This window comes from Carassius auratus, chromosome 39 (genome assembly GCF_003368295.1).
Source record: "Carassius auratus strain Wakin chromosome 39, ASM336829v1, whole genome shotgun sequence".
Classification (NCBI taxonomy): Eukaryota; Metazoa; Chordata; class Actinopteri; order Cypriniformes; family Cyprinidae; genus Carassius; species Carassius auratus.
Window position 1 is genome coordinate 11,873,680 of NC_039281.1, and position 25,562 is coordinate 11,899,241.

General features: G+C 36.4%; 3 protein-coding genes across 8 annotated transcripts in view; all 3 read left to right on the plus strand.

The window, feature by feature from the left end:
- Positions 1-8,986: 8,986 nt before the first annotated feature.
- LOC113057920 (acid ceramidase-like) lies at positions 8,987-12,604 on the plus strand. Its single transcript, XM_026225520.1, has 14 exons — positions 8,987-9,125; positions 9,256-9,299; positions 9,393-9,483; positions 9,953-10,036; positions 10,149-10,227; positions 10,452-10,526; positions 10,618-10,663; positions 10,774-10,918; positions 10,991-11,045; positions 11,260-11,341; positions 11,539-11,670; positions 11,762-11,885; positions 12,031-12,087; positions 12,290-12,604. Exons 1-14 carry the CDS (start codon positions 9,030-9,032, stop codon positions 12,377-12,379), a joined length of 1,200 nt encoding a protein of 399 aa, XP_026081305.1. The 5' UTR covers positions 8,987-9,029; the 3' UTR covers positions 12,380-12,604.
- Positions 12,605-13,764: 1,160 nt separating this feature from the next.
- On the plus strand, positions 13,765-15,953 carry LOC113058157 (fibrinogen-like protein 1). The gene is made up of 7 exons (XM_026225833.1): positions 13,765-14,044; positions 14,177-14,351; positions 14,460-14,619; positions 14,696-14,793; positions 14,904-14,992; positions 15,264-15,451; positions 15,640-15,953. Exons 1-7 carry the CDS (start codon positions 13,991-13,993, stop codon positions 15,797-15,799), a joined length of 924 nt encoding a protein of 307 aa, XP_026081618.1. The 5' UTR covers positions 13,765-13,990; the 3' UTR covers positions 15,800-15,953.
- Positions 15,954-16,775: 822 nt separating this feature from the next.
- The window catches only part of LOC113057921 (microtubule-associated tumor suppressor 1 homolog A), a 29,657-nt gene continuing 20,870 nt past the window's right edge, over positions 16,776-25,562 (plus strand). The window contains exons 1-4 of one of the 6 annotated variants that reach the window (XM_026225522.1): positions 16,776-16,855; positions 20,842-22,518; positions 23,660-23,873; positions 24,271-24,435. In XM_026225522.1, the coding sequence (XP_026081307.1) occupies positions 20,965-22,518; positions 23,660-23,873; positions 24,271-24,435 (1,933 nt within the window). In that variant the 5' untranslated portion in view covers positions 16,776-16,855; positions 20,842-20,964. Of the gene's footprint in view, positions 16,856-18,265; positions 18,588-20,841; positions 22,519-23,659; positions 23,874-24,270; positions 24,436-25,562 lie in introns of those variants that run through there. The other 5 variants (XM_026225526.1, XM_026225523.1, XM_026225524.1 and 2 more) reach the window with 5 other exon arrangements.

A 25,562-nucleotide genomic window follows, 5' to 3' on the forward strand; every position in this document is an offset into this window, starting at 1 on the left:
AGGTTCACTCAAAAATATGTTAAAAACCCTCAATTATATGAAGTTCGGATTTATTTGTCACACAGCATTGCATTGTTGGTGTAGAATATTGCATGTGGAGTGAATTTTGGCAGACGTCATGTATGGATTCCATCAATATAATTCATAGACAAAAAATTGCATGGTAGTATGTTATTTTGAACATATGAAGTACCATTCGAACATTTGTTCATTGTTGAACTGGATGGGCCACATGAGTCACATGACTACATCAGGCAAGATCCACCTGTCACACTGTGTTACACACACACATCCTGTTCCTCGCCTCAGGCCTCTGTCACTACTTCTCAAAGCATTTAAGTCCTGTCACTATCTCATACAGTGAATTGTAAGACATGCACAAGTGTAGACCTGTCTTCATACTCTATTGATTGTAAAAGACATAATATAATGCCCACAGCAGTGCTCGGAGTATACTGGAAAATACTGTTATTTGACTTATCAGCACTATTCTAAATAAAAATATATTTTCAATGAAATATTCTAAACATTAAGTGATCATAAGTGTTATTATCAAAAGAAACCGTATTAAGGTTGAAAAAATCTTGCAATAAAACTGTCTCTCTCTGTGCAGGTAGCTTTCATTACAGTGGGGCAATCAGTCATGCAGTCAAGCTTGTTTGACTCTATTTGACTGTGCTGCCCTCTAGTGTTTAATTGAGTGTATAACACCGAAAGAATGACATCCCTCTCATCGCTGCTTTTGAATGCAAATACTTTAAATGTAATAGTTATGGTACATAAGTTGACACCCATTTTGCAAAAAAACAATGCTCAAATGCTGATATGATTCGATTTATTTTTTGTTTATTTATTTTTTATAAATATACAATATAAAGCATGGAATTTGACTTAGCGGATATTGTAGTCAACCATGTAGATGACTTGATTAATTAGTCATTTAAAAACACATTAAAATGTTAACATGTTCATGCCCTAACTTTTTAAATGAAATAAAAGGATGACCCTGACAGCAGATGACCTTCTAGTCATTTCCATAACAACCCTATTGAGAACATCTGCTATTAGCAAAGGATCATCACGCTTTTTGCAAATGCAAAACTTCAGTTTCAGAAAAATTTAAACTCCACTAATGAGACTGTTAGATTGCATTACAGGAGTTAAAGCAGCAAGAACTGGTAGTCCTGCTCCTCAGCCTGACGATGCCTTGCTCATTAACAAAGACCTTCAGGTCTTTTATAATCTTGGAAGAACCATCTAAACACTATAAATGCATGAATGAGACCGAACATAATGTATTATGACTAAAAATGCATGAATGAGACCGAACATAATGTATTATGACTATACAGAATATTAACATTTCAATGAGTCTTTTCGACAAGGACATAATAACATAGCATTTAACCGAAAATGTATTGTGTACTGTGTATTCTCAGGTATCTAAGAATTTTTTTCTTTAACCTTTAAGGTGATACACTTAATAACGCCCCTTTATGGACTCTGGTCATTTACAAAGCTCAGTAATTTAGGAATTAAAACTTTACTGTCAAGTTTGTCTCCGATTACCCGAAACTAATTCATAACGAACTTCACAAATGGACAATTCCCACACTGACCATAATATTTCAATGACAGCATTTCAGAATGGAAAAATAAAATATTTTATATATAGAACTAAAGTGTGACTTTTTTTTTTATTTTATCTTTTTAGGTTACATACTTCAATGTACAATAAACAATCACTGTAATTTTTCCAACAAATAGATTGCAAATCTAGGAGTGACATTTCCTCGCAGATGGTTCTGCATTAGTGATTTCAAATGGGAGCCTATAAACCCGCCTCGGTCCCACCTCAGTCTCTGGTAGTGGTACCAACAACATCTTTATGAAGTTCTTTATGGTCAGTCACTGTAGAATTGAATTTCTAATCACTAGCTGACAATCAAGTCTGGTGGAATTTAGAAGTTCACACAGGACTTTCTAAGGAATCAGGAACCCCAGCCGGTCTTATATGTGGGCCTTGAGGCATCCCGAAGGTTATTTGAATAGGCTTTGGTAGTCATGGATGTGAAATACTATCCCATAATTTTGCACAGTAATCCTACAATAAATGTGGCACACCCAGATTTTCTTATGCACACCCAGAGTCTCTTTCTGGCTACGCTACTGTTTTGAAACATGATATATTGTCTGTATTTTCCTTTGATCAGTTTAATGCAACCTTGCTGAATAAAAAAAGAACTTTTGAATGGTTGTGTATTTTGACACATCATCTACATTTTCACAGCTACAAGCAGCTCCACAGCACACATTTCAGTAAAGCTCACATGTATCTCTAGACTACAGCATGATTTGATAGATTTGAAGCCCGTTAATCTTGGACATGTGAAAGATCTGAACATGCAGGTTTGAAAGCAGTTGTTATAGCTCCTCAGGGTTAAGGAAGATTAAATATCAAAGTGCCCCTGAGATCGATTCCAGTGCGTCTTGTTATAGCTGATTCACACAGTTGTTCAGTGTAACCCAGCTTGCTAAACCAACGGAGCATGCAAGAAGGGTCTGATAAATAACAACGAAACACAGAGAAAAAAAAAAGTCAGGGAAGAAGAATAGGGCATTTTTACATACTGAGAGTATTATATATTCATTTAAAACAGCAAAATGAATCTACGGAGGGGAAGTCGTGGCCTAGTGGTGAGAGAGTTTGAAAATGGCCAACAATGTGCATGTAAACATGGTGAAGATCAAGCACGACCTACGAATGATAAATATCAAAGCAGGAATTCTAAAAGGGTTCTAAAAGCAAAATTCTCAGGACTTTCTTGCTTTTCTTTTTAAAATTCATTCAGCGTAGCACTTACACTGTAGCCCATTTGGATCTGTTCAGAATCTGTGCTCAGATTTAATCCATATGGGGACTGAATTCATTACAGAAATAGATAGATAAATATGTTGCACATGAATACACCCGTGCACAAAATAGTAATTTTATTTTATTTTTATTGTCAGATCTGTGCATTTGTTTAAAAAAAGTTTGACTAATGTTGACTAAAAGGCAAAATTTTGCATTTTTATTCCAACTTACTGTTGCCATCCGTTCTCTGTAAAAAGCAGAAATACATTTTGCACTTATTGTAAACAAGAGAAACATTAATTTGTGCTGTGATTTATGCTCTTTGTAATTAAATTCATGATACTTAGACACATAGTTGAGAAGAGTAAAATAATTCGAAAACTGGACTTAAATTGAGTAGAAGTGGGCATAAGCCTATCATTATATCATTAAGTCATGAGTGGGTTGAAATGATACCACTCTTGAGAAGAGTGTCCGGACTTGCAATGTAACCCAAGAGATGCAAAAATGATCCTGTTCCTCTAGTCTGTTTCATGTAATAGTGTGTCAGTTTGGCATAAATACAATCTGATTGCTTCTTGTTGGGTTAATTTGCAGTTTATATGCAAATACACACTTGTTCATAAGTTCATTAGTACAATGAGAGACCTTGTTGTTAGTGTCGCCCGGTCATCCAGCCTAATTGCCTCTGACTAATTAATGCCTATGAAAATCCTATGATGACATCTGAGTGAATTGGAATTAATCGCTTCACAATCTCTCCTCCAATCAGCAATCATGTTCACGAACACATCTTGTTGATGGTAATTTCTCAAAAAAACTCTTAATTAGAAGACATCCATCGGGGTAGATGTTTACTTTAGTCATTAATACCCACAAGACAGGCGGGCCTTCAAGTGACCAAGATTTGAAGAGTAATGGAGTGGTTGAAGAGAATGGAAAGTATGCATGTAACTTCATCTGAACAATGGAGACGGGCCATCTAGTATTGAGACTGAAGCCTTGACGGACAAAAGTAACTGAAATGTTACAAATGTAACAAATTAAGTCAAATGCAACAGGCACTTCAGATGTCTAAAGAAAAGAAAAAGTGATCTGAACTGTAATTCCGAGCAGAAAATTCTAATTTTCTGCGTAAAACCACTGTGAGATGTAATTGTACCTTTGTAGGGAGCAAAGACAATTATGCATGAGGAGCAAAGATTAAATTCAGCTGTCCCATTGTCAGGGAATGCTGCACGCTGAGTGAAGATGAGAGTGATGAAGTGCCACACAGAGAAAAAGATGGCATTGACTATAAACTACCGATGCAACAATGGCTGAAATCAAGATACACTGCTGGAAACAACTACTGTACATCTAACTACAATCCAACAAATTGTTCTTCATGAGCAAACGACAGAAATAGTTGATAATGTTGTAAAGTTGTTGATACCAGAATCTGCATCGAAAACCTCTAGCCGTGCCATGTATGTCCCAGGTAAAAACACTAAAGTGATGTCGGTCAGATGTGAATTTGGGAGCATTGTCATTAATGTCATCGACTGTGATGAACACAGAAGCTTGGCAGAAACGATCGCCTCCGTCCACTGCATGCACAGTTAGATTGTACACATCTGTCATCTCTCTGTCCGGGGTTACCAGTGTTCTCACTGCACCTAGAAGAAACATATGAATATTTATGCTACTGTTCCAAGGTTTAAGAGTCAGTTCTTTTTTTTTTTTCTTAAAGAAATTAATACTTTCATTCAGTAAGCATGAATTGTACCCCAGAATAAAAATTACCCCATGATTTACTCACCCTCAAACCATCCTAGGTTTATGTCCTGGCTCTTCCAAGCTTTATAATGGCAGTGAATGATGGTCAAGATTTTGAGGCTAAATAAAGTGCATACATCCACCATACAAAGTAGTCCACATGGCTCCAGGGGGGTAATAAAGGCCTTCTGAAGTGAATAAATGAATTTGTGTAAGAAAAAATAACCATATTTAAAACGTAATAAACTGTAATCTCGGGCTTCTGCTAAGTGTCGTACTTTTTATGCTAGATAGATGCACTTTATTTTGCTTCAAAATCTTGACAGCCAGTTACTACTATTATAAAGCTGGAAGCTTGGAAGAGCCAGGAATTTTTTTTTAATATAACACAGATTGTTTTTGTCTGAAAGAAGACAGTCATATACACCAGGATAGCTTGAGGGTGCAGAAATCATTGAGTAAATTTCATTTTTTGGTGAACTATCCCTTTAAATTAATCAAAAGAGATAGTAAAGACATAATGTTACTTAAGATTTCTATTTATCTTTTGATTTATATATCTGTTTTCAACATTGATAAAAACTTAAGCATCAGCATATTAGAATGATTTCTGAAGGATGAAGTGAGACTGAAGACTGGAGTAATGATGCTGAAAATGTGACTTAGCCTTTGCAGGGGAAAAAAAAAATACATAAAAAAATCTTACCAACACCAAACTTTTGAAAAGTGTTTTTTATTTAAATACATTAATAGGTTATCTTTAAACATGCCAGCAAGAGAAAGGATGGGAACATCCTAAGAGTTCAGATTTCTGGCATAAAACTCTGATGCAGTCCAATAGGTCTAACTCAATATGACATAATGACATCATAATCACATTACGCATCTGATTGGTTCTCTCCTGTATTGGTAGCCAATGAGCTCACGGCTCAACATTCAGATATATGACTATAGCAGTGCAGCTTGCTTCAGAAACCTTCCCTAGGTCCACCTGTATAGATCTGTTACGAGGTGATTCATGTATGCTGTGGGGTTATTTCATGTATGTTGTATTTGCAGCAGCAATAATTCTTACATGCACACAGAAGCATGTTGTTGATGTATTGGCAGTTGCAAGGCACGGTACTTGCTCTGCCACAGCAGCAGCAGCAGCGTAGCGGATCTATTCTGCCAAGACCAAATACATTAACATTGTCATGTACATTACCATGCCAATCCCTCTGAGAGCTGTCATGACAGTAGCCTACTTACATTTACAGTCTTATAGTTTTTCCTTGCCACATTCATCTTTGGCTTGTTCACTTGGGGTTTTAAGGTGTTTCTATGTAAAGCGGCTTTGGAACAATCTGTATTATGAAAATTGCTATTCACATTAAACAGTGAATGTGTTAAAGTCAATAACAATCAGGGCCGATAAACACAAGGCTGTGGGCTAGAACCAGGCAACAAGTGATAAATGAGCTACTGCCATTATCAGTGGTGGACAGTAACGGAGTAGCTTTACTTCGTTACTGTACTTAAGTACATTTTTCAAGTATCTGTACTTTACTGAAGTAGTTTTATTTTGAGTAACTTTTACTTTTACTTCACTACATTCCAAAGCATAAGATCGTACTTTTAACTTCACTACATTTCATAAAACATATCGTTACTCCCTATAATATATCACGTGCTCCGACACGCAGAAGCGGTGGCTGATTCATCATGAACGAACTGAGTCTTTTCAAAATAAACCTTTAAATCGGATCGCGAATCGCACCAAACGATTCGTTTACGAATTAGAATGATCCGATTGCAGCTGTTCTGGAGTCGACCACTCACTGATTCAAATGAACCGTTTAGTGTGAGTCTACAGAAGTAAGAACCGTGAGATATTGTGAGCGCGTGCGTCTGATGTTGCTAAAAGTAAGTTATTAATGTCGGAATTTAGGATTAATTATTGTAACTGAAAATCATATTTTTTATTATTTATTTTTTATTTTGATAATTTAGAATTATTACTGAAATACAACCTTTTTTTGTTTCAAACAGTTCATTGAACAATAATAAATGAAGTACCTGAAGCTGACAATGAAGTAAATGTATAATAATTAGCAAAGATGATTAAATTATCCCTGTAAACGCGCGTGTGAGGGGCGGAGACGCGCTGCGGAGCGTCAGACGCGCTTGAGGACCAAACACAGCAGAGCGGTAGGAAACTTCACTCCTCTCTCTTTTACTATAGCGATTTATTTTTTTAGATACGTGATCTGAGTCTTTCATAGAGTTGTAGAGTTAGAGTTATTAGAGAAATAGAATTATTTTTTACATTCTTTGGTCGAAGTTTTCAGATCGGCAATTCGGAGCCTGTTCGCGACTCTGTTGATTCAGATCGGCACTTCGGAGCATGTTCGCGACTCTGTTGATTCAGATCGGCACTTCGGAGCATGTTCGCGACTCGGTTGATTCAGATCGGGACTTCGGAGCCTGTTCGCGACTCGGTTGATTCAGATCGGGACTTCTGGACTTCGGAGCATTTTCGCGACTCGGTTGATTCAGATCGGCACTTCGGAGCATGTTCGCGACTCTGTTGATTCAGATCGGCACTTCGGAGCATGTTCGCGACTCGGTTGATTCAGATCGGGACTTCGGAGCCTGTTCGCGACTCGGTTGATTCAGATCGGGACTTCTGGACTTCGGAGCATTTTCGCGACTCGGTTGATTCAGATCGGCACTTCGGAGCATGTTCGCGACTCTGTTGATTCAGATCGGCACTTCGGAGCATGTTCGCGACTCTGTTGATTCAGATCGGCACTTCGGAGCCTGTTCGCGACTCGGTTGATTCAGATCGGGACTTCTGGACTTCGGAGCATTTTCGCGACTCGGTTGATTCAGATCGGGACTTCGGAGCATGTTCGCGACTCGGTTGATTCAGATCGGCACTTCGGAGCATGTTCGCGACTCGGTTGATTCAGATCAGGACTTCGGAGCCTGTTCGCGACTCGGTTGATTCAGATCGGCACTTCGGAGCATGTTCCCGACTCGGTTGATTCAGATCGGCACTTTGGAGCATGTTCGCGACTCGGTTGATACCGATCGGCACTTCGGAGCCTGTTCGCGACTCGGTTGATTCAGATCAGGACTTCGGAGCCTGTTCGCGACTCGGGTGATTCAGATCGGCACTTCGGAGCATGTTCGCGACTCCGTTGATTCAGATCGGCACTTCGGAGCCTGTTCGCGACTCGGTTGATTAAGATTGGGACTTCGGAGCATGTTCGCGACTCGGTTGATTCAGATCGGCACTTCGGAGCCTGTTCGCGACTCGGTTGATTAAGATTGGGACTTCGGAGCATGTTCGCGACTCGGTTGATTCAGATTGGGACTTCGGAGCATGTTTGATATTTTTTTTTTAATTCAGATCTCGAAGCAGGAAGTGTTTGTCAAACAGTTAATTGGTGATAAATGAATATTTGAACTTGAGGCTTTTTTTTTAGACGAAAAAAAAAGTGCTAATATAATATTAAATTAGCCTATATAAAATTGCAAACATCTATCTTTCAGTACTTTTTTACTTCAGTAAATACAAAATTGATTACTTTTGTACTTTCACTTGAGTAAAATTTAAAAAGGAGTACTTTTACTTTTACTGGAGTAATATTTTATTATTCGTATCTGTACTTTTACTCAAGTACTTGATTTGTGTACTTCGTCCACCACTGGCCATTATGTACTTGAATTGGACACTTCTTGCTTTAGATGAAAATGCAGGCTGAATGACCAATTTGCTCATTTTACCTGTTTTGGCATCAACTGTGAATGATTCAGCTCCACTTGCCACTAAGCTGGTATGTGATTCCTGCATTTGACTGGATATCTGCATGTGGCTGAGACCTGAAGAATTTGTCTTCTAATAATTGCATCTTCAGGAACAGTTTGAGTATAGCCTACATCCTGAGAACAAAAGTGGATTTCAATATAAACTGACACTGCAAAAGCCACTCTGTAAAAACAAAATAATTCTAAAATGTATGCATTAAAAGTCCTCTGTACATTTCAGAATAATGAGCTCAAGTGCTAATGTATATACAAATCATGCCTTCTCACAAACAGGACTGTAAAAATAAAACACTGAACAACTGAACTTGAACCATTCGCGCCGAGAGAAACTCAAGCAGCAGACTGACGTTGGGGGGGAGGGGGGTAGCTTGGCTGTTCTTTCTTTTGGTGTAGTCATAAACAAGCACATCCAAACGAATCCAATTAAATTATAGTTAATTGATGCAATTCAAAAATTTGAAAGATAAAACGTATTTTAAACTTTTCTTTAAAAAGTATACACACATCCACTGCATCTGTTCACCCCTCACATTATGGTACGTTCCGTCATGAGCTTATTTCCTGCACCGTCTTCCGCAGCCAGGCAGGGAATGACTCAATGTTTAGAAAAAATTGCGGAAAGACAATGACGCCAACATCAGTTCATGACATTTTCATTATATGTTTATTTATTTTCTCACGTTTTGCTCGAGGGGTAAGAATAAACGTGGCTTCTGTACCAGAGTGATCTATAGGCTACTTGATTATGAAGTTCATAACGCTGTTCTGAGAGCTGTTTCACTTTATCCTGCTGTCATGCTTTAAATGTTTGCCTCTATTTGCAGCTGGAGGATTGCAGAAGTGGAATGTATCCGCCTAAAGGACCAACGTACTGCTCTTACTCTCATGTGCTTCTACATTTCACATGCTCTGTGGAGTTAATATGTTGATTTTAATAACGTGTTTGTGTTGATTTACCTAGTTTTAAAAGTAATGTGAGCTGGTACACTGTTGATCTCGATTTACCTCCTAGTGAGAGATGGACGCAGGTGATCAAAGATAAAAACACAGAGGTAACTGTCTCCTTATTAATGCATTGCCTGTCAGGACTTGGACCTTTGCCTCTGTTATTATGTATTTGCATGTCAACGTTAGTGTTTTAAATCCTGTGGGTATAGAAAATAATTACCCCCTTTAAAACAATCACGTTTTGTTGCTTTGCAGCCTGAAATGAAGACTGACACAGTTCATGTTTTGTCCAACAGTATTTACTCTGTGCAACTCAGAATATTCAAGTGATAGATACAATACCAAGATAAAAAAAAAAAAAAAACGGAAGTTAGAAGTAAATACAGCTGGATAAAACAAAAACGGTGTCTGTCTTCATTCCAGGCTGCAAAGCAACCAAATGTTATTATTTTAAAGGGGGATGTTTTTTTTCTATACCCACTGTATGTCTGGAGGATGGTTTAATAATGTGTCTGTCTCTTTGTTACACAAGAAGGCTGTGACTGTTTTTACATTAATCATGTTGCTTTACAGTTGATCACAATGGTACGAACAATAAAAGACCTGGCCAATGGCTTTTTCAATGGAAAACTTGTTGATTTAGTCGATGGGGCGCTGGTAAGCAATTAAACTTGGGCATCTTAAAAATGCATTTAGAATATTTTGATATTACATATTTTGATGTGTTACTTATTATTTTAATATTATTTATTTTCTCACTGTTTTATAGCCTTTGATTGTGGATACACTTCCACATCCTTTCAATGAAGAAATTAAGGGAATAGCAGCAATTTCTGGGATCCCTCTGGGTCAGATCTTAACCTTTTGATTAGTTTCATGTTATTTTTTTATATAAAAATTTTGGAAAATGTAAGCTAATCTAATAAAATTAATGTTCAGTCAATACAATAACACACCAAAAAGGTGCTAACCATCTATACAAAGTATCTACTTAATTATACCCATTTTTTAAAAAAGGTATTATAAGTTTAATCTATAATTTATTTATTTATTTATTTATGTGCCCCTCTAGGTGAAATTACGCTGTTCAATATCTTTTATGAGGTTTTCACTGTTTGCACATCAGTTGTTGCAGAAGACTTAAATGGTGAGAATATATAAATAAGTTCACATAATGTTTTAAATTTAATTTGAATAAACATTCTAGGTGTTTTATAGAATTTTTTTTTTTTTTCTAGGAAATATTTACCATGCCCGGAATTTGGACTTTGGACTTTTTATGGGGTAATTTGAATTTTTTTTTTTGCCAAATTTTTAGGATCACATAGAATTTAACTGCAGCATACATACTCCTTTGTATATCATGTCATACAAATTATGTGTTTTTCATAAAGGTGGGATCAACAGAATAAAACATGGACTTTAACAGAAAAGCTTAAGCCTCTTGTGGTGAATGTCAATTTTCAAAGAGGGAACAAAACCGTCTTTAAATCAACAAACTTTGCTGGATATGTTGGCATTCTTACGGGAATTAGACCTGTAAGTGAATAAACAAACAAACAAAGGTTATTCTTTTTGTGCAAATTTTTAACAATTGTTTTACTTGTTTAGGGTGAATTCAGTCTAACAGTGAATGAGCGTTTCAACGTTGATGGGGGTTATGTTGGTAAAGTATTTTTATTTATATATTTATTTATTTTAATGATTATGACAAATGAAGTCTAAGTGACAGGAATAAAAACAGTTATTGGAATGTTTAAAGTTTGTAAAGAACTACACAACACTAGGTATATATTTCTTCTAAACATAGCTACAAATCATGGGTGCAACTAGATGTTCTTGATGGTTGACCGGTTAGATAACATCATAAATTCCTACAGGGATTCTGGAATGGATTCTTGGCTGGAGAGATGGAATGTGGATGGGTTTTCTTACTCGCAAAGTTCTGGAAAATGCTACCAGGTTAAAACAACGCAACACTAGCATAACATGAAATTGCAAATTCCTCGTGTTCACTGTCATGACCACATAGTTCTCATTCACACATTATTTTTGTAATAATTTAAAAATCGCTTCATCAGATCAAGTAGTAATGCATTTTTAGTTTTTAAACATGCTGTTTAAACTTTTTTTTCTTTGTTTTTTTTTTTTACTTGGAGTTATGAGGATGTCAAAGACCAGCTCTCTCAGACCAAACTTCTTGCACCAGCTTACTTCATCTTGGGTGGTAACCGAACGGGCCAGGGTTGTGTGATAACCAGGACGAGAATAAACACATTAGACATCTGGGAGTGAGTAAATCATATCACACAGAAGGATCCCATTTCTGTCTGCAGTGTTTTAAAAGGCTCTAAAATTTGTTGATTGTTGTTGATGTTAAAGACTTGATATGAAGCTTGGGAGATGGTACGTCCTGGAAACAAACTATGATCACTGGGAAAAGCCTTTGATATTTGATGACCGTAGAACTCCGGCAATGAAGTGCATGAATCAAACCACACAAGCGGTATGTGGCATTATATGATTGAAATAAAACTGCTTTGTATTAGTCATTTAGAGAGTAGTTTTCTTTTAAAATAATAGCATAATTATTAACTAATTGTCCATGAAGACATGTTTTATAGTAGATAACAAAATTGTATTTTCTACAGAACATTTCTCTGTCATCAATATATAATGTCCTGTCAACAAAACCAGTTCTTAATAAGGTAAGTCTTCCTTTCAGTTGAATTAATATCAACTTACATATATCACACTTATATTGCACTTTATTTTAGTTTAATATATATATATTTTTTCTTTAGCTATGTTTGAGACAAAGAAAGAGAAACAGTGTTTGATCACATTTCTGCATCTAGTCAAATGTCATAAGAAGTGATAGTGAAGCAATTTTCCGTTCTGTCTTTGCAGTTGACAACCTACACGTCACTGATGGAAGTATCAACTGGAACTCTGGAGTCCTATATTAGAGATTGTCCAAATCCGTGTACGCCATGGTGATCTGCCATCAAATCTGAATGAACTAAAGGATACTAATATTATTTTGGATCTCTGTCATTACAGGGCTCCATGGCATACGGAAAGGAGAAGTGTTAAAAATCATAATGGTTGCAATTCTACCTCTGAACTTGCACATACAGTATCTCTTCTCATGGACACGTCTTGTTTTAACTGCTTTACAGCTGTAAACGTTGTGCAATTGTGCAAAAGTATAACTGTGTTTTATATAAACTCTGACTGTCCTTCATATTTTTGTTTTTGTTTTGTTAGATATGTCAGTAAGAAGTTAATTTCTTTGAGTGTTGCCTTTTTCTTTAAGATTTTGATGATATAAGGAAATCTGTTTTTCTGAAATCCTTGGTAATAATGCTAAACAAGTATTTTTGTAATTTATACTGATGTTTTATGTGTCTCTTTTTGGGACTGTGTTGAATGTGTAAATTGAGTTACAAACAGTCATTATTTTCATTTATTTTCATTATTATTATTATTATTTCAAATGTAATATATAAATCTGGTTCAATAAAAAGTTTCATCAACAAATGCTAAACTGCATTTGATAAGTGTAATTTTACACCTCAATTATTAAACAGATGCAGTCCAGTTACAGTGTCCCTTTTAGAAGTTATACATTTCTGCAGTTAAATTAGATAATTCATTCAGCATATTTCCTTTTTGTGATGTTATATTGTATTTTTTTATTTTGCCTATACCAACCAGAGTTAGTGTTAATGTAAATAATAGCTTTTAATAATAGAAATAGCTTCTGCCAACAAGGTGGACTAGTTGCACTGTAAATAGACACTCCATTAATATTAACATTTCTGATTGTTTAAATGATCAGTCCTTGAAGGCCCCTTCAAAATGCGGGGCCCTATGTAATTGCCTGGTTTGCCTGCCCTAATGCTATGCCTCTGCCTAATTTAAATAGAAAACAAATCATAGCAGGTTTTCTTTTATTTGTTGTGTACAGGCATGTCTGCCATCAGCAAGATAAATGATTCTTTTAATGGTTTTACTTTAGGAAAGAATTTCTCTCTCTCTCTCTCTCTCTCTCTCTCTCTCGGATCAGTGTGCCTCACACATGTTTTTCCCATTTTGTTTTATGGGTGTTACAAATCAGGTATTCGTCCCTGTGTATCAGGTGTTCTTTAATCAGGAATGTTCTAATCGTTTTGTAAACAAATTTTCATTTTTTTTTTCCATTTACATAGAATTAATTTTATGCTTTACTATAAATTACACAGAATTCTGACCTTTTAATGTAAAAAAAAAACTTCTAAACTATGAATGCCATTAATGTTTTCATTTTCTTGAACAAATTTCAAGATTGAGATCAAATGTCTCATAATTTCCAGAATATTTCCAGTCGTTTTTGTGACGTCTCGGTAACTGTTTGTAGTTATCTGCACATCTGTTTTGATCCAGAGTGACTCAGCTCAAAGTAGTGCATGTCCAACCACAAGAAACCTTTGTCAGGCACCAGAACAGACCTCAGAAGCATATGTACAAGTTCTTGAGATTGTAGTAGAGCAATTTTAGTGCCTAAATTGCACAGAACATCACATTAAAGGCATCAAAAGATACGGCATCAAAGACAATACATTTAAAATGCCAGTTTTGCTCATCATTTGGATGCTTTGTACTCTGGATTCGTCAGACTCCGTAAGTATTGTCTTAAAATTAATTTGGCTTCTTTCTTATGTGTTCAAATTGCATTTAGTTACAGCTAAATGAAAAAGTCTTTTTATTTGTATGTTGAACTGACGGTTGTCATTCAATGTGTTGTGTGTTCAGGCTCCTAACAAATGCGAAGATGAGATACAGCGTCTTCAGGCGGAGTTGACGAGCTTGGAGCTTCGCCATACAAAGCAACAGCAACTTATTCAACGATTAATGAATCTCAACCAGATGGATGAACGTCACCTAAAAGCAGGATCATTTTATGACACAGGAGACAAACAGTACTTGGGTCAAGGCTTTATATTATTTTATTAAATGTGGTATTCATTGTGTAAATATCTTGTCTGATTATAACAGCACAGTGTAGTACTAACAAAAATCTATCTGCCATAAACAGACTGTGCTCAGATCTTCAAAAACGTCAGCACACAGAGTGGATTTTATATGATTAAACCACAGCTAAGTCCAACCTGGATGAGAGTGTACTGTGATATGACAGAGGGGGGTGGATGGACAGTCTTCCAGAGACGCTCAGATGGCAGTCAGTCATTTGACAGGTAAAGAAAAACTATAGTTGTGAGAAGAGATGCACTGGTTAATGAACTAGACATGATTTTTGATTTTGATTTTTAGAGATTGGAATGATTATAAAATAGGATTTGGTGACATGAAGTCTGCTAATGGAGAGTTCTGGTTGGGAAATGATAATCTGCATTATCTGACATCTCAAGGTGAGTAAATCTATATTTCTAAAATGCATACAAACTGAAATAGATATGTTATGATGTACCATAATTTTTTATTATATTTTATTTTATATTTTATACCTTCTGTTACACAGATGATTACACCCTGAGAGTCAATCTTGAAGACTTTGAGGGCAGCCACCGTTTTGCAGTGTACAGAACATTTAAAGTGGATAATGAACAGGTCTTGTTAATAATATATTTATATTTTGATACATGATGTGTGGATGAATATACGGTGCCCATTATGAACCCACAGGTGGCATGTGAAGTTTTTAATAGATCATTACAACATGTTATATAAATACTGTATGTACTATTTTCATTAACAAAAAAGAAGGGGTTGCACAGTAACTCAATTCATAAACTTCATATGACCCGAATGGTATAATATCTGTGTGCCATTTTTTTTTTTTTTTTTTTTAATGTTTTAACAATCCCATTTGTCTTCTCAGAACCATTACCAGCTCCGGTTTGGCGTATACACAGGAAATGCAGGGGACGCTCTCTCTGGAAGTTACCATCCTGAGGTTCAGTGGTGGGCCAGCCATCAAGGAATGAAGTTCAGCACACGAGACAGAGATAATGACCGTTATAATCGCAGTTGTGCTCAGGAGGACAAGGGTGGCTGGTGGTTTAACAGGTTTGGACCTTAACTTTACAGACAAAAATGACAATTACAATATGTACAAAGGCAGTTCTTCTCAAGATATTACAGCTACCCTATAGCAGAGTAACCACTGGTGTAGTTCATTACATTAACATATTTGACAACCAAAAGGTGTCCAATGTCCAAATGTTTAGTATGTTATTTCCCCTTTATTCCTCTAGATGTCACTCTACCAATCTGAATGGGTTCTACCACAGAGGCCCCTACAGCGCAGTCACTGATGATGGAATAGTGTGGTACCCTTGGCATGGCTGGTGGTACTCCCTCAAATCTGTGCAGATGAAGATCAGACCGGGCAGCTTTGAGCCTAATGATGTTTAATTCATTGATCTGATATCTGAACCACAAAATGATGAATTTGTGGATGATGACAAATGACATTATAGTCCATCTTATTAGTCCAATTCTTAACTTTTTACATATGTAGTTAAAAAGCTCTTCTCCTGCATGTATCGCAATAAAGTTTTCAACACATCCTTACTGCATCGTTTATTTTCAATCTTTAAATTGATTAATTTCCTAGTTGGTAAATTAAGAAATACATTTTTAAAACATTAAGAAATATAAAAAATGAAAGAGGAAAGATTAGTTTTTGTTTTTAAATGATTTATTGAATATAGAATTTAGCTGACGAAAAAAAAAGTTTAGCTATATATTCTGAGATGTTTTCTTTGTTTTAATCATAGCAATATATAAGGTTAATGGAGAAAATAATTAACATGCAGTAGTAAATATATAATGCAAAGTTAATGGCAAACACCATTAATATCAGGGTATTTAGAAAACTAACCGAGCTGTTTTAATCTAGTATAAATAAAATGTATTATAAAAGCTTTTTTTTTTTTTTTTTTTTTTTTTTTTTTTTTTTTTACATTTTATAAAATTGTGAAAATAAATGATTTTTTCTTAAACATATTAAGGGTAAAATTTAAGTTAAAGTCTATAATAATACAAAAAGTATTTAAAAATATACACTGACATGAAATAGTAGTTTTTTTATATATAGTAGGCTAAAGTTATTATTATTAAGATTTTATATATATATATATATATATATATATATATATATATATATATATATATATATATATATATATATATAATTTAGGAAGTCTTTTGTATTTTTTTTTAACTTTTTTAACATTTGCAATAATAATGTTATCTTTAACTTAAACTTATATCCTATAGATATATATATTTTTTATTATTATTAATTTTTTAAAACCGAGAACTGTTGCGGCTCGTGTCTTTCCTGCAGTGACGTCATTTAAGGAGAGCGCGCGAACTCACCTGAGCGCTCACCTTTCAAGTGCACGCGCTGCTGTTAACGGTAGACAAATCTGTGAGTCCCAGTTTATGTCACTTGCGGCGCGCGGGGTAAGTGCTCTATGATGATTAGAGAAATTGAGACGGCAGTGTAAATGTTTACCTTTTCTACGAACGCACTTTTGTACCTTACTGATTTACTAGCGTGAGGCGTGTTTCTATTGTTACTCGAGTCGCGTGAATTGTTTGAAATGTTTACGCCTGCTGAATGTTTATTTAGTATGTATACATTTATAGGAAAGGGGGTCTTCTGCTTTCTATCGCTTTACAACTTTGTTTACTCCACGTGTTATATATAGACCGAGCTGCCAGAGATCCCAAACAGGCCTCTGATGTTTCTGTCAGGTGCACAAGACAATTTAAAGGCGGTCCGATCAGGAAATAGATTGTGGCTCTGAGGGAGGTATGAGGCAGAAACATGAGCTCCGCAGGAAAAAAAAGTTACTAGATTTAAAAGAATCCAATGAACTTGTTTTTCTCATTGTTATTTTTTTTTCTATAGACCTTCCTACTTGAGAGTTCACTGAGAAGAACACACCTGATTTTTTTTTTTTTTTTTTTTTTTTTTTGAATGAGCACTGTGATTTAGTTGCTTTTTTAGACATATGTAATGATGTATTGTATGAGGGTTTGTGTGTGTGTGTATGTGTATTGGTTGGATGTGGCTCAAATGCACCATTGGTGGATGGTAGGGTACTATGAGACTTAATTGCTGTGTCTTGACCAGAGCTGGTGTTCAGAAACAGTGGAAAGCCGCAGCTGATTATAGTGCAGGTGCCCTCATACTGTACAGAATTATCAGATTATGTAACCTATTATTTATTATATTTGCTTAGAAATATATATTATATTTAGAGTAGTGTCAGTGGATAATAATTGGTAAGGTTCTTTAATGTTTTGATCGCAGAGGATGCATTTAATAAATAAAACATTACAGTAAAACTGTAATATTGAACAAATTAAAAATTCAACTTCAATATATTTGAAAATGTGATTTATTCCTGTGATGGTAAAGCTGACTTTACTCCATTACTCCAGTCATGTACCTTCTGAAATAATTCTAAATGCTGATTTCTTTTTATTGTCAACGTTGAAAACCGTTGTGCTGTGAAAGAACAGCATTTAGTTGAAATAGAAATCTTATAATATTATAATATATACATATATTTACAGTCATTTTGCTCAATTTAACATGCCCTTGTTGAATAAAAGTTTTAATTTCTGTCAAAAAAAAGTTTTCACTGACTCCAAAGTTTTGAACGGTAGTGTATGTCTGCTTCTTTTTCCTCTGATACCTAAATGCCTTCAAAAATGCCACTGGGTGCTTGGCAACAGCGATTGCTGCCTTTGACCTGCCATGCACTGGCCCCGGCCCCTCCCCTTATCGAGGGCTTGTCCGGGATAGGGTAACCATTCACTGTCCCTTGTAATGTTAGCCTGGAGGCTTTGCAGTGGGTTCAGTCATTGCCTAGGCTGGAACTTGAAGAGCGCTGTATGAGTAGAGGCGTGTTTTAGTATGCAGGGACAGCCCAAAAGTGTGCTGACAGCAGCCTGGACTGTGCCACATTCCTATGAGACAAACCATTACTGCGAGCCAGGAGTGGTGCTGAAGGAGGGACTACTGGGGCTGATGGGTATTTTAGAGCTGGCAGTCTTTATATATGTGTGTTTAGAGTGGTGTAGTGTTTACCACAGCACTAATAGGATTGATTCTGAGACATGGAGCTATGAGTGCTGCAGGAGCCTGAATGGGATGTGCTGAACTGACATAATGTTATGCCTGGTAGGACTCTGTTTTTTTTTTTTATCTTTACTGAATTAAAGTTGCAATGCAGTTTGATGACTACAATACATATGCATGCTTTCATTTTGTTTTTGTTCTATTTAACATTAATTGGCATGCTGTGGAGAAAAAAAAAAGTATTGCTTGAGTAAGCTTATTTGCTATGCCATGTGCTATGTTATTATGCCATGAACCGATTTAGTGTCCCAGTTATGATATTTTTCCTTAGGCTGCTTTAACCCTCAAGAATGAATGATCCATTGTATTCACCGCTGCTTTTTATGGGAGTTTGACATATCAGTTTTATGTCGCTTCAAAGTTGAAATAAGAATCATTCATCAATAATTCTCCAGGCGGTAGTGAAGTATTAACAGAGGGACTCTTGTTTCTTTTATCCCCAGCTCTTGCATGAGCAGTCGGACTATAAATGACTAAGCACAATGTTAGTTCCCAAGGTAACGTTTCACTCAAGGAAGTTATTTTTGCACTACTTTTTGATTCTGAATATTAGGGATAGTAATGTTTCAACAAGAGTTATGGTGAATGTGTTTTATAATCATGCTTTTATGTTAGAAAATGATTAATGCCTCTCAAGAAATTAATGGGATGGCTTGGTCCATTTGATTAACTTGAAGATTTTATGGTCTGTGATTTGTGGTACTGCTATTTATTTGCATACAGTTTTGTCTGTAATTGCAGATTTACTCCATAGTTCCACATGTGCACATGCTTTGTATGGGGTTTGTTATTTCAGAAGAAGCTTGACAGAGAGCTCGTCTCCTCATCTGCATAAACTGGCCTCTCTCCTCATTGTACTTGACAGAAGTGCATTAGAGCATGCAAGGCCTTTCCCTCAGCAGAGACTAAGTATGCCATGCCTCTTCAACCCCTGTGGAGTAATGATTTTAACTTGAGGAAACAGAACCCAAAAAATAAACGAGAGATTCAAAGTAGTCTGGCTTTCAGAAATGTATTAATTAATTGATGTATTTTCAGGACACTGAAATTGATTTGTATTAAATCTTGAATAAACTGTATTGGTCATCAAATTTCATAATCTTAAGTGGCATATATTTCAGGTATTAGTGTTTGTGTTAAGTCACAGCAAGCTATATTTATTTGAAAAAGGCATGTCTGCTGAGGTGTAGCCATCCTATCACAAAGCTAGCTCTGTCCCTCATTCCTACTAAACACAGCAAGGTGTTTTCACCAGCACTCAGAGCTGCTTATCTAAATACACTAAATTCACATTCTCCCACTGACCCATCACCACGCTCCATCTATCCCATATCTGTCTCAAACTCACAACGTTACATGTCACAGTTACTGCTAAGGTTCCTGTGTAAGTTGTAAATACAAAGACAACTAATTACATCTTTTTGTTTGTTTTGTGAGGTGTTATTTAAACTACTTTTCAAAAGTTTTTTGTTTTTTGGATAGAAATGTATTCTTTCAGCAAGGACATTAAACAAAAGTGGATCAAAAATGACAGAAAAGAAATGTAAAATGTTGTAAAAAAAAATGTAGGTTTTTAACTTTAAAAAAAACTTTTAAAAAAGGATCATGGTTTGCACAAAGATATTAAACAGCACTGTTTTCAACATTGATAAGCAGATATGTTTGAGCATTAAATAAGCATATTAAAATAATTTCACAGCAATAAATTACATTTTTAAATCGACTGTAGTAAACAAATTGTAATAATATTTATTACTGGTTTACTTTAGTTTTGAACAAATAGATGCAGCCTTTGTCAGCATGAGGCATTTTTTTAATCTCACCCCAAATGAATGATCAGTGAAGAGTTTCAGTGATGTTTTATTAAAGCACTTTTTAAAAAAAAATGTTCCGTTCCACATTAAGAAGGACTAGAGGTTGATAGCTTTTGAGTAACTAAGCTCTTGCATTTTTAATGGTGTTTCTCTGGGAAACATGAAGAATTAAACAGGATATTGATTTCCTCATTACTCTCAAAGTAGTTGGTCAGTAGATTATGTAACATCTCCACAAAGAAGACCGTTACTAATTTTGTATTCAACAATACCAGAGGTTTCACAAATTGTAATTGGCCACGATGTGTGTTTGTTCAGTGAAGTATTGTATCAACAATATCTAATACCCTTCTAATTTCAGCTCCAGCACACGTTGAGTCACCTCTATATTCTTCATGACCTCTCACATCAATTTAGACAATAGATACATTGTTTCAAATATCTTTATTTGTTTTCAACTTTTTTCTCTCTCTCTTTTTCAGGAAAATTCAGACAATGGATTTCAATAAATTCCCCCTGTGCTGAAGTCCAGGAAACAACTAATATAATTCTCATAAACAAGAGGTGTTTCAGATAGATGTGGATTTGCTCATAGCAGCTGATCCATGGAAACCACACGTAGATCCATGAATCTTACTTTCTCCATGGAGGACAAAAATGGAAATAACATCACTTGCCCCAGTGCGCATTCCCCCGATTCACTCAGGGGCTCTAGCAGTTTGAGTTGTGGCAGTTCAGAAAGTCCTCCTGAAGTGGAAATGGAAGGCTGTATCCCTTTCCCAACAAAAGGTGAAACTTCTTCAAAGGTAGTGAAATCAAGTGGCGCAATTGCTGTAGACTTTGTCAAATCAAACATTGACAACTGGAATGAGAATATGACTATTTTGATAGTGGACCCAAAAAACACTCAATACAATGGCTGTGACCGGAGCTCAGAAACCTCCCCAGACTGTGGTGAGCGAGAGCTGTCTGAGGTGAACTCCTGCAAGCCATCATGTCGTGGATCCAGTGAGAACTGCTGCTCCGTCAGCTCTGATGAGATGGTCATGAGGAGTAACAGCTTTCTTCTGCACGAGAATGATCAGCCTCTTAGCATCTCACTGATTGGGGAGTCGAGAACCTCTGTGGATATATCTTCAGATCTCAATGTCGTATCTGGCACGCTACCTGATGTGTGCGAGGGCCTAGCTGAGGTGCCACAAGAAAAGCCCAAGAATCAGGGTACCTACATCCAACCAAACAATCAGACATTTCTCATAGATGAAAAGTCATTGAGCGTTGAGAAACTTGAATGTGGCACACCTGTTCATTATCACAAATCCAATAAAAATGTGGAAAAGTTGGCATGCAGCAGTGGTGGATCCAATCACTCAACCCCATTGGAGGGAAAAACTGTGCTGCTTACTGCCTCTGGGGATCTAGACATCAGTGGCAATGCTCAAACCTCAACTCCAGTGCAGTCTGTGAGTAACAAGACATTTTGCCTCCCATCTTTATCTGAGTCACCTCTGAACCAAGATGAATGTGATTCAGTGAGTCCAATGGCTCAAGTTATCCATCAGAAACAAGGCGCTGCCTCCCAAAAGCCCAAAACACCCTTGACGTCAGCCAGTAAAAGCAATAAGATAGAAATAAAACGTTTTCCAAAGCCTAACTTCAGTAATATAAAGTCTAAAATTATGTCACATGCCAGCAACCCCTTCAAGACATCAAGTGCACGAGTTCCAAAGAATTCATCAAATGCTGTCACTCAAAATAATGAAAGCCAGACTATGGACCAACATAAGTCATCTCCTACCAAATCCACTTTTACTGCAGAAACCAGCACATCTACCACATCCGCTCAACGTGTAAAGAGCTCTAATGCAGCTAAAAGAACTCGCTCATCAACTTGCCAAGAAAATGGTCTGGCCTCAAAATCTCGACCTCGCCGATGGTCTGAAAGTGCTACGTCTTTCAAAACAAGTAAAGATGGATCACAAGAGAAGAGTCCACAGGTCAGTGGAGTCTCGAACAGCCTTGTCACACCACAAAAAAACACTAAAAGAGGTGCTCAGAATCAGGGTGAGAGACCTGCAGAAAACGAGTCAAATAGAGAGGACACACAGGGGAATGAGTCTCTGAAGGTCCGAGGGAAGAATCAGAAAGTGAGTCTGTTGGTGAGTATGTTATGGCAAATAACTGATAAATGGCTGATATTAAAACGATATTTGTTAAAATGAATCCAGAATGAATAGTTAAATGCTACAAATAGATTTCGAGAACAAAACATTAGTAAATGTCATACCATACATAACACAAAACATAGGCTAAAGCTAGCATTTAAGCATGATATTAACTTACTCGTTATTACTGAAGTTTAAATAAATGTAATTGAGTGTTAGATAATGGCAAATGTAATTCTAAAATAAAATTGGGGAAAATGAGCATGCACAATTAAAGTGAAGGTTTATCCAAAAAGAAACATTGACATTTTCTCCCCCTTATGGTGTTTCAAACCCATCAGACTTTCGTTCATGTTCAAAACACAAATAAAGGAATTTTTAAAGAAACCTGAGAGATTTATGTCCCTCTTGTAAAAGTCAGTTTAAACTTTAATACTTCAAAAGTTCATAAATGAGTAGTAAAAGTAATCCATATCAACTGAGCGGTTTCATCCAAGTCTTCTGTAGAAACACAGCCACTTTATATGATGAATGGAGTGGACATCAAATATGGTAAACAGACGCTTAACTGTACTTGCCTGACATGCAAGAACAAATCTCATTGGTTGCAAACTAAACTCACATTTTGAAGTGAAAGTTTTGGTCCCATAGACAATCAATGGAGGTACAGATATATCTCTATCAAATTTCATGAGAATATATGTGTCTTAAAGATGAATGAATGTCATTCAGGTTTACAGGTGGCGATAAAGATGACAGAATTTTTCAATTACCCCTTTCATTGTTTGTTTTTATATCCAATATTTATTTATATATCCAGCCATCAAAAAAAAAAGCATATTTCACAAACAAAAATCTAAAGAGAAAGTGTTTATGCAGTGCAGTTGCTGTTTGAATTACTGCTGCGAGAGGGCAGCACGCTGAGTCTGTGGAAAATGCATTGTGCACACATCGCTTAATGTTTACAGAGCAGGAGATGGTTGCAACAAACAATAGCTGCTCACATATCAAGTCTGCATGAGTTTCAGTCCCAACCTTCAGCTGTGTTATGGCCAAGGTTGCCATGAGCGTGGGGAGCTCAGGCTCGGGGCGGCATGCATGGGAGCGAGTTGCTGAAAGGGAACTTATCTTGCAGGTGGGGTCTGCCAGGCCAGCAACGGCAGCAGCATGTGAGTGGAGTAGAAGCAGGCTTGGCCCCCAGCCATCGCCAGCCAGGACAAGAGGCGCTTCTGCTGCTCACCTACAACCACCACCTTCAGCCTCTAAGATCAAACCTGGTACAAGAGGAAAAGACGCCAGCAGTACCACTGACATGCCTTCACCCAGAAGCAAACAGAGCACATCTGATGGTAAGGGCAATGTGCGCTACAGAGCTTTATCTTTCTGTGGTTTGGTCAGCTTTAAATTTTACAGTGCGAGTTGGTGCATGTTATAGTAGTGGTTTGATTTTCATATTCAAGATGGGCCAAGTCTAAAGAATGTTTTAAGTCTATAAAAATGTTACCTCCTTTAAATTAAATTATCCTTTTTAGAACCCATTTAGCTTTTTGTTATGTTTGTACTGTAAATTATGTGTTAACTGTCCATTTAGTTTTATTTGGGGGGGGGTGGGTTGCATGAAACATTCATTGTGATTTGGAGGCTTAAATTGCCTTTTTATATGCCATTTACAGCACAGGCATCTATACACTTATTTGTGATACCTGAATAACAATAGATGTATTGTTGGCCACTTTCCCTCTGCAGTTAAGCAAAAAATCAATTTAACTGAAGGTGCAAGTGCAGTTTCAAGATCCCAGTCAAGATCTGCTGTGTTCACAGCTCCAGCATCAGCCTCCAAACTGTCCATGAAACCCAAATTACAGACCAAGAACTCCAGTACTTCTCATTCAAATGGACATGCAAAGCAAGGTGAGCCTTCCCAGATTGACACAGTGGCCGAGGGAGAATTAAAAAAAAAAGATAATTAAAATGAAATAATTAATTATGGATAGAAGTGACCGTTTTAGACAAGATCAACCTCATGTTATCCAGCTTGACCCACATTCTCTGCTAGGTCAGTGTTGCCTTAAATCCACAGATTTAATATTAAATCCCTTCTAAGGGATTCAGTCTACTCTAATTAAAACATTTTTTGGAGTTGCAAATGTATTCAAATTTGTGTTAACTACAATAATAAGTATACATTCTTGAAGCTATTTCATCAGGTAGCAGTGTTATATTTCTGTTTGCTATCAAGTCACCTTTATTTGTATGGCACTTTATACAATATTCCAAAACTGCTTCACAGTATTATATAGCAAAATAAAGGAATTAAGATTCAAACTTCAAAAAAATAGAGGAAAATATAATTTCTGCTTTTAAAGCAGCTGGTGACAAGACAATATTATGAATATTCAGCTCCAGTCAGTTCAGTGATGGTTCATTTCAGTTTAATAACTGTGTAAAGTTCACTCATTATGAAATGGGTTCAGTTCAGCTATAAGCAGTTCTACTGAAGACAAGAGTGTGATTTATTTAGCTTGAGTCAGTTCAATGTTGATTCAATTCAGTTAAATAACTTTGTAGATGCTGCAAAATTAATCAGTTAAAAACCAATTCAGTTCTGCTATGAAGTGGAAAACAATAGTACAAATATTCAGCTCAGCTCTTTTTAAACACCAGCTGAGCCAACCAGAGGCAACAAGGAACCCAAAATCCCCAAATCAGCTGACAGAAATATAAAAAAAAATTACAACTTGGGAGAAAACAGGCTCAATTTCCTCTGGCCTAAATGAACAATCACTGATATTGTATCAGATGTTTTTCAGTATTGTGTCTGCTGTTGTCATAACATATCAAAAATCACTATATCAACTTGCATCAGTGGAGGCCCATCAAAGAAGGTGCAATCTCACAGAGAGTTTATCTGTTTATTGGAGCATGATTATCATCAAAAAGAGATATGATGATAAAGCCTGCTTATGTTTTATTGCTTTGATTCAGATACAAGCCTCCTAGGAAATTCCCTCCCAGGCCCACAAACTAACTAATGTACT